This window comes from Sylvia atricapilla, chromosome 17, assembly GCF_009819655.1.
Source record: "Sylvia atricapilla isolate bSylAtr1 chromosome 17, bSylAtr1.pri, whole genome shotgun sequence".
Lineage (NCBI taxonomy): Eukaryota > Metazoa > Chordata > Aves > Passeriformes > Sylviidae > Sylvia > Sylvia atricapilla.
In genome coordinates, this window is record NC_089156.1 from 2,917,825 (window position 1) to 2,927,759 (window position 9,935).

At 43.4% G+C, this 9,935-nt stretch overlaps 1 protein-coding gene across 1 annotated transcript in view; it reads left to right on the plus strand.

Moving 5' to 3' along the window:
* RSPH14 (radial spoke head 14 homolog) overlaps positions 1–9,238 on the plus strand; it is a 71,701-nt gene extending 62,463 nt beyond the window's left edge. The window contains exons 4-6 of the mRNA XM_066331242.1: positions 6,381–6,606; positions 7,855–7,991; positions 8,979–9,238. Of these exons, the coding sequence (XP_066187339.1) occupies positions 6,381–6,606; positions 7,855–7,991; positions 8,979–9,238 (623 nt within the window). The remainder of the gene's footprint in view (positions 1–6,380; positions 6,607–7,854; positions 7,992–8,978) is intronic.
* Positions 9,239–9,935: the final 697 nt, after the last annotated feature.

The window sequence follows — 9,935 nt, forward strand, 5'->3', positions numbered from 1 at the left end:
ACAAGACAATATAGTTCCAGTAAAAGAAGAAAAAGTTGCTTCCATTTTGGAGACTGCCTTCAGATTCCATATGAGTGAGCAGCAATCCACAGTTGCTGGACTGTGCACTATTACATCAGAGAAGACATTTCATTGTTTCCACCTTTGTGTGTTGGGGGATTTCCCACTGAAGGATCTGACACTGGCATCAGTCAGAATGAGGGGACTTGGTCAGTTATTGATCACGGACTGTAGATAGATATTGTACAAAAACATAACCCAGGGTTTGTTTCTCATTTTGGAAAAATTCTATGTGAAACACAAGTCTATTCTGTCTAATTCATCCCCAGAGTTTTTAGAGATGTGATAAAATACATTCTGTAGACTAACATTTTTTAATTCTTTAGATAGTATTCCCCTTTTCATTGGCCATGAATGATTTAAATAGCTAAACCCACTCCTTTCAAGCAGGTGGTTGCAGGCAGTATTCATTACTATCAAAATGACAAATTTTTTAAAGTAAAAAAACTTGTTTCATGGATTTCTAAATTATATCAGAAAATAATGCAGATATATCAGATGTCATTTCTATGTTAATTTTTTCAGTGGTGCTTTGATATTACAACTGCACACATTCTAAAGCAAAGTTTCTAAAAACAAAATCGAGATATGCAGGAATCTCTTTCATTCTTTCTTGAGGCTTAGGAACCTCTTGTTTATCAGACCTATCTTTCCTGTTCCTTGTTAATGCTGGAAACATTTTGGGTTTTTAAATCATTCCGAGAGGCAGCCCCATTGTGTGTTTCTGCAGGGTACTGCTGACTTTTTAATATCTTTATAACCTTAATTTCTGTTATATCTTTTATTCAAACAGCATCCCAAAATCCTGAGTATTGGAAAAATTCTCAGTGGCTTCAAAAGCAGATCACATAATGCTTTTATAAAGCTTATAAAGTTTGATAAAGCTGTTGTATTTTTAACGAGGAGCTGACAGACACTACTGTTGAGGTCGTGATTTTGTACCTGGTGAATCTCTAGGGCTCTCATAAGGTAAATGCATCCAGCCAATGTTCCCATTTGAAATGGTTTGATACAGAATTGTTTACTATTTCTAGTCTGGTCCAATCTCTGCAGCGTTTTCCTCAGTTCCCTTAATATCCCAGTAGCTCTTTAGTTCATGTAAACAGAGACTTCCCACCCCTCAGTCCTTTCAGATAAGAGATTGCCTCTGTGTCTAGGCACAGCCATCCTTTGGGACACTGCGGTTTGTTCCTGTTAAATCGGTATGGAAAGACAGAGAACTATTCTGATTTCCAAAGATGTAGAGAGAATTCTCCCCTTCAGCTAGAAGGCTTGGTGAAGCTGCTGGGTTCTGGGCAGGTGAGCTGTAGTTCATGGAATGTGGTCTGCCTCCTGCTCCAAACTCAGCAGGAGGAAGTTCAGCCCAGTTTTATAGTATTTCTGCTATTATATTCAATCTACTCCCTGCCACAGCCATGATGGTGGAAGCACTGAGAATCAAAATGCTGAATCTTAACATTAAATCAGCTACTACAAGGCTCATAAACTGTGCTCTTGTGACAGGTGACTCAGAGATCTTCCCAGAATAAATGATATTTTTGCCATTTAAACAGGAGTGAGCAAGGAGTTGTTAAGGAAGGTGTGCAGGGGCAGCATCCCCTGTGCTCATCTTGTCACTCAAGGTATCACTCTTGGCACAAAGGAAGCATCACTTGAGCACTGTTTGCCAGTGTCTATGATGAATGGTGGCGCTCACAAGGGTAATAAACCCTTGCTTCCCTCTGAAATGGTGATAAACTCTTGCAGGGCAAGCAAGAGAGCTGCTGCTCAGGGAGTTTTGTCAGGATCACTTGGCTCCTCAGTCAGTGAGCTCCCTCCGGGGCTGTCCCAGCTGCCTGAGATACCCGGCAGCTGATTCCCTTCCCATGGCTCTGCTTTGCTTTTCCTGTGTGCCCCTTCCTAAGCACAAATGCCTTTCCTGAGCATTTCAAATAGTTGTGTGACCATCGCAGAGAGACATCCAAGGTGCCAACAAAGGTTCCCATTCTACAGAATCCGTGTTTCCATCTTATTTTTCTATGTTCTGTTACACCAATCATCACTTTGTGGCCATGCATGAGGCCCATGCTTCATACCAAAACAAACATTTTGAGTTGAAAACCAGCATTTTTAAGGCAAAGGATTTGCAGTGTAATTTGATTTATGTAATTGAAAACCAATACAAAACACCACTGTTATGTGCTGTAAATAACTCCTTTATCATCTACAAAATTTAACTTGTTTACATGCCCTGCAGCTATACTGAGAGAACAGAATAAATGGCAACTCTTCTTTGGGCCTATTCGAAAAAAAAATCAGGAAAGGGAGAATGAGAGTGGCCAGAGAGTTATGAGAAGAAAGAGATGAGTGCTTAGATAAAAAGCAGCCCAAGGGAAGATTACAAATTCTCAGAAAAACAGATCAATAATGACGTTAACTATGCAGCTGCAAATGCAACTATTTGCATTTTGAAAACATTTTTCCCATCTATTTCCCTGGGCCCAGGGTATCTAGAACACTCTGTGCAATAGACAAATCCCCTTTGAAAGGACAGTCTTTTAATGAAAAAGTCAATATCCTGAGGAGGCCACTGTCTTTTTCAGTACAGGACTCCTCAAAACCCCAGTTTACCTTCCCCTCCTATTCCTTGCTCACTAAGATCCAAGGATCTGAGACCACTCTCATTTACAAGTGACTCCCAAACAACTTGCCACTGATTTCGCCTCCTCCCTTTTCCCTCCCTAGACCTTTCAACCTGTGCTTCCCCTGGGAAAATCATGACGAATTTCCACGTGGAAATTTCAGGCTCAGTGTTAGGTAGTCTCTTTTTGTTGTTGTTGATGGCCTTTCCTCTCCACCCTCTTTCTCTTCACCACATTGAGACTTTTGACAAGGTCAAACAATTCATCTCGGTTTCTATATTTATATCTGGGAAGCTCCCTCTAGTAGCACAACAGCATTTGAGCTCAGACAGCTTGACAAAAACAGTAGACAAGAAAGCTCCTGGTACAGAGACCCAGCCTGGTAAAACAAAATCAGTAAAAAAATAAATTAGAACATCCCAAGTGTTCAGACAAAATGAGCACCAGTAACTCCAGAATAAGTACTGTTGAATAGCTGCACAAAATCAAAGCTGCTCTAGACAACATTGTACACTCTCCCATGTACATTAGCAGCTTGTGGACACAAAGTGGCTCTGTTGGGTTTCACCCCCAGGACTGCAGTGCCACAGTAAATGCCAGCACCAAAAGAAGTTTGCATATGAGGTGCAATGAATGAGGGATGACTGAGGCAAAGAAAGCCAATAAACGTGAACTGGAAGGAATAAGGGCAGTGAAAGCAGCCCTGGCTGGATGAATGTGTTGGTGGAATATATTGGAGATAATTGAAACATCCAGGCACAAAGAAAGTGAAACCCGCATGTTGGTTATACCTCCTGGTTGTATGATGGTAACATGATCAAGGGAATTGAGAGAACTTAGCAAGGAATTCTTGAAAAGGAGGGAATTGCAGCAAAGTGAAAATGAAACTTAAAGTGCTGGGTTAAAAAATGTCTGGTAAGCATTTGAAAGCAAGTACAAAAAATAGGGAAGAGCCAGGTACATCTCCCATCACGAGGGAGGTGGAGGGAAAGCTCCAGCAGCAGTTGTTACAGACAGATGGAATGGAAAGTTAAATTAAATGAAGCAGTGGTTTCTCTGGGCTCAAACCAGAGTGTGTCTGCATTGTGCAAGGAGGGTTTGCTTATGGGCTGGCCCAAGGAACACTGGGATCCTCATGAGTTCAAGCTGCACACAGGTGCTTGTGACAGGCAGTGTGAGCTTGAGTCTGTCACCTCCAATTCATTACTCTTCCTCTGAAACTGTACCTCCCAAACTGAGATTCTGTACTGATTCCCACAGCAACCCAGAATTTAGAAGTGCATGTGGTGACTGAGCAGCCTGGGGATCCCCATTTCATGCACTCAGGCCATACAGTTTCTTTTCATGAAAAGCTTTGGGAGGAGTTTAAGAAGTTGCATTTGAAAAAATCTTGTCTTTCACAGGCCATTTCAAAAGACTATTGGGAAATGTGGCTAAATGAATTCTGGATATGATTTAACTGCTTTGGTTTGCTATCCTTGGGAGCAGCTCACTAGTGGGTTCCCTGCTGCCTGCCATTCCATAGGGCATGGAGAATTCCCAGACATATTCCTGCTGCTGTCTAACCTGCCAAAACCTTTCTGTGTCTGTAATGTACAATCCAAACCTCAGCAATCCTTGGCAAGAGTGTTGATGCTGATGATGGACAAGCTGGGCCTCCTCCCCAGGGACCCTCCAAGAGAGTCCTTTCCAGAGCAATAGTGCAGGTTTCATCACACCCTTCTGCAGGGACAGGTTAAATGGCCTGGAGTTACTCTTTGACAAATTTCTTTTGTTCCTCCAGGGAACAATATAGGGTTGGTTGGGGTTTTTTCACTGTGAAAGCACCAACTCCCCTGTGTAGTGACACACAGAGCCACAGTGTAACAGTGTGTCTTTTTGGAGTGCAACTACAACCTTTCTAAATCCCAGTCACTTCTGGGATTTAGGAGACAGTTCCTCTCCATAGAGAAACTGCTTAAGAAGTATTTCAGGCAGCAATCAGGCTCACACACATTACCAGGCTGGCTCAGCAGAGAGGCAGAAGGCTCCCAGCCCCAGATCAATTCACAGCAAGTGTTTATTGCAGTGAGCTGAAAGTGAATCCGGAGCCAAAGAGGGAGAACGTGGTCTTTCTTAGTTATATAGGGTGTGAGGTTCGTGGGTGGTACAAGGGGAGGGGCAGGGGGCAAGTGACCATAGGACAGAGAGGAACAGGACACCAGGCCCCAATGCCAGTGGGGAAACAGGGAAAGGGGATGCCATGGAGTGATGGGCTTCTGAAACCCAGGGAGAACATTGCACAATGTCTGCAAGGATCCATAGGGAGAAGCTTTTTTTACATCTAAGGTATCCTTAATCTTCACTTTTCCAGAGAAGGGCAGTTGGAAATTCCTTTAATGGCATGAGGGTCTCTCCACACTGCAGCTTCAAAGAACATTATTTTACTTTCCTTTCCTGCTTTGCCTTTCTGGCTCAAGGAGAAATCCTTGTTTGTAAAGTGCTGTTTGCCTTCGAATTGTCCTGGAACTGGCTTTCCATATTCCTTTGAATTCTCAGAGAAACTGACCTCCAAGTGTAGCACAGGTAGTAAAGCTGTAATATCACCCCAAGGCATTTCTTTGCCTTGGCATGGTAACATGGAACCTAATAAGTCAGTAAGATAAGTTATTCAGTATTAGCAAAGCCTCAGAAATACATGCAACAGTATGTACAATAACCTCTAGATTAGAATCCTGGTTTTCACCCAGTTATCAAGATGAGAGATTTCTCCTATGCACTACCAGGTGTCATTTAAATCTCTTTCCCACTTGTCTCTGCTGTGGAGATTCATTTGAAAATACCTTGATGACTCTTATACACAAAACTTCCTATCTAACCATATATGAATCACTTTGAAAAGAGCCACATTTCTCATAGCAACCAAAGAATCAGTCTTAGCAACAAGACAAGCTGGAGAATTTTGTTTTCACATAGTTACTTGTGGACAGTACGTTCTGCTTTCCCCTGGCATTGCTGTTGCAGTGTTGACTTAGTAAAGGGTAAGAAATAGTACAAATCAGACTCTTGCTCATAGCACAGACATCACTTTCAGGGCAAGTTATGATCTCTGTGCCTTTGATGTTATATTTTAGGAGACAGTGCAAGAGTACTGACTGCTGGAAAGTTCAGAATGTAAATTTTTGCCTTGACAGAACTACTACAAAGAAATGCATGAGGAAGCTGACAGTTCCCAAAATTTTGACTTCCCCCCTGCCTCCCCCCCAGAAACCAGGGTGGAGAATCAAAGAGTGAGCTCTAAAGGCCAACATCTCTGCCTCTCTTAGCATCTATTCTCATGTCTTAGCATGTTGAGAACAGTTAGAAATGTTGCATAGAAGGTGACTTTGTAATGTGTGTGTATATATATATATATATCTCCTCTATTTTCCTTGCAAGGATATTTTCAGGAGAAATATTATAGACAGAAAGTGGGAACATCAAAGCAATTGTCATGTTGGTTATTAACTGGTCTTGATTTCTTTGGAGGAGTTTTGGGGGAGCTCCCCAAACCAGCAATGCTAAGATGACATTTATAAACAGGGCAGTGTTGGAGTAGTTTCCATCTCTCAATCCCTCTTCTGTGTAAGGAGATGAGTTCCCACATGTATTTTGATCTTCTGCAGGGAGCAACAGTAGCTGCACTCAGCTCTCATCCACATTCCCCTGTCCCCTGTGCAGGGGCTGGCGGTGTCCTGCGGGCTGGTCTGATTCCCCCCCTGGTCCTGAAGCTGAACACGGAGTTGGATGAGATCCAGGAACTGATCCTTGATACACTCTCTAACTGTCTCCGTGTGGAGGTTTCTGAAGCCCTGGAAGCCGGTGCTGTTACTGTGCTGAAGGAAAAGCTCTCACACCCCTCTGCAGCCATCAGGAGCAAAGCAGCCTGGGTCCTCTTAGAAATCAGGTAAAGAAACCTCTCTAATGCTGAAGTCTAAGAAAGAACTAATTCCTGGAGCAAATAAATGCCATTCACTTACAGCTGTGTTGCACTGCACACTGAAGCTGCCACATTTCACACATAAAGCACTATCAGCCTGAATGCACACATGGGTGAAACAAAATGGGACACATGGAGCTTAAAAAATTCCTAACTGCTATAAATCATTGAAGGAAGCAGATGCTGATCAGTCATTGCTTCTCCTTCTGTTTGTTTTCAGTATTGGCAATGGAATCAGGATTTTTATTTTTTTTCCTGGTACAGCACTGCTAGGAAAAAAATCTTGCATGAAAAATCTTGTAGAAACAGGATTCTGACTCCTATGGAGGTAGGGAGAATCTCCCTTATGTTTTTAGAAAAGTGCTCTCTCTCAGAAAATTAGAGGTCCTTGGAAACTTCCACTGTGATTGAAGACAGAAATAGTTTTCTGCCACAGGCTGCCACATACATCAGTGATGGATCAGAAAAAGCAATCTTTATATTAAATTTATGTATCAAAGAATGGATGAAAGGAATAACTTAAGTCCACTGTACTGCAATCAGAAAATATAATAAGTGTTCAACAAATGTCTAGTTTTAAAAGGTCTGCAGATGATGTAGTTTACATATCAACTGGCACTACACCTTTCCACATGTCCTATAATCAAGAGAGGTCTTAGAGGAAAAGAGTATCATTGATGTGAGTCATGGAAAGAAAGCAAAATGCAACTGAGATATGGACATGAGCTATGTTTTAGGTCCCTGCAATGGCTGGGCCACATTAAATATTCTCCTCATTAGAGAGGCTGGAAAGAAAGAGAGAAAAGTGATCTGTTAGAAGAATTTATTTCAGCCCTCTGATTTAGCAAGTTTTTAAATCTCTAGAGGCTTCACCAGCCAGGTTTGTAACTCCATTGCAATAAGGACCACAGCACCCTTAATCCTACATCCTGTTACAAGCAGCTGCCCATCAGTGTCCAGTGTACCACAGAAAGCTTTTTTAAAAATCCAGGTATCACCTAAAAATAACCTAAAGCTGGTGCAGGCAGGTCGGTGTGGTCCCCTCGGGGCTGGGTTCAGCAGGCACAGGCACAGCCCTGTCCTGTGGCCCCGGCGGGACAGTCCCTCCAGGGGAGCACGGCAGCTGTGACAGTGCTGGTGACACCGGCGCCAGAGGGGGCTGCACGGGCACCGGGCACAGTTCAGGGAAGCAACTTAACCATCTTCTCTACACAGTTCTCATGCCGAGGGGAAGATGGCAATGTGCAACGAGGAGGTGATTCCTGTGCTGCTGAACCTGCTGGAAGACACACAGCCCGAAGTTCAGGAGAACTCAGCAGGAGCGCTGATGTTTGCTCTTGTTACGCCTCAGGGTGAGAGACAGAGGCCGTTCTGTTGGGGTACCTCTGGAAATCCAATTCTAGGGCAGCTAAATAACAAAACATTTGCCTTCCCCCACCCCAAGCCCTCAGTTTTTGACAGCATTAATGCTCATCCAGAAACTCTAAGACTGGGACATTTCTTTAAAACTGTCTTTAGCAACTATTGTTGCTTTGTCACAGAGCCTGGGGGGGGATAGAACATTTCACATTTCATTCCCCTAAGTAGGTAAAAAAGTTATTTATCTACCTTACCTGCACCATTCCCTCCAGAGGAGGAACATTTTCCATTCAAGTTCAGACCACACAGAGCTCCACAAACCTGGAGCTCCACTGAATCAGCGGTGCTCAGCAGAGGAGCGCTGCTCTCGGGAAACATTCTGGGATTAGAGGCAGCTCCTCTCTCACAGCTGGGAGAGCAATGAATATTAATAAGGTCTGTAGCTCTCCCAAGTAACTTACATGACACAGAAAATACTAACTGCTAAATTTCCAGTGTGATGAATGAGTAATTAGACATAAAAGACTCAATAACAGCAGTTGTGTTCCAGTCCTCCTCTGCAAACCTTCCTCGGGCTTCCAAAGACAACTCAGGAGTGGATCTCGGTCTTTGAAGTGTTTTTAAAAACGAAAGGCTGGCGGATGTTCTTAAGGGCATCTAACACACTCCACTCCTCCTCACCCCCCTGCAAAACACAGTTTATTTTATCATTTGGTGCCTCGTATATTTTTAGATAATTTGTTGCAAATGAAATACTAATGTGCAAGGCAGATAAAGTTAACCATGGAAGATATTTTTCCTTGAAAATAAACAGCTGGGAGCCAACCTCGGTCTCTGAAAGAAGAGCATGTTCTGCCTCTGTGCACTGCACCTCCAGGGCTGTTCAGAGCTGCAGCCGGGCAGGGAATAGAACGTGTCAGTCCAAAAGAACGATGATCAGATGTCACAACACATCTCAAAGCCGGTTTGTTTCCCCACAGGGAGGTCCTCAGCCATGGGTGCTGAAGCCATTCCACCTTTGCTGACGCTGGTTGCTGAGGAAACCAGCAAAGCGCGTTTGAATGCGATCAAAACCCTCACCCTGCTGGCCGAGCTGCCAGAGGGCCGCCAGACACTGCTGGATCACAGGGACACATTGCTGCGGTGTCTGGACGATCCCAGCGAGGCCGTGCAAAGAGCTGCCGAGATCGCCATCACCGTGATCGACTGGAAACCCTTCTGCAGCCGCGATCTTTTCTAGAGATCTATTGCCCTCTGTTGTTGTCTGGCTGTAAAAGGTGCAGGATTACACGACACCTTCAACACCAGAACTCTATTCCTCACTTATTCTCGATCGATTCCTGCTGAAAAGCTATGTGGCAACAGTTTCACATCGATATTGCAGGTCACAAGCAGAAAAATAGAGAAGAAAAGTTAGGAAGTGTGGAGTTCTCTCCTAGGAGTTATTGCCCAAGTTACCAAGATTTTCCTATGATAAAAGACACCAACCCTTTTTGTTTTCTTCATGATGTTCTCTTTGTTTTTTTTTAAACCTCAGCCTATCAAACAGTAATCAATAATTAATTATATTAGAAAGGTTCACAATTAACCCCTCCAGCAGTCTTGTCTGTACTGACAAATTGATCTAACAAGAGGAATTTACATGAATTTTACTGCAAATATTGGTGAATGTGGGATTAAGATAAAAGTCAGAAAGCCTTTACTGGGGTAGCCCTTGGTAAAGCTGTGCTGGGGCCTCTCCAGCCGGAGAGGACTCTGGTCCCTAACTGGAATTGCTTATAATAGGGAACAAAAGCACCTTGGGTTTGAGCTGAAGGGCAGTGGAAGTGGTGGGAAGTTTCAGTAGCATTTTATTCACTGGGCTCAAGGCTTGAGTTCAAGGCTGCTCACTACAGACCCGTTGCAAATTTCTGTCTGCAGTTACCAGAGTGTGATTT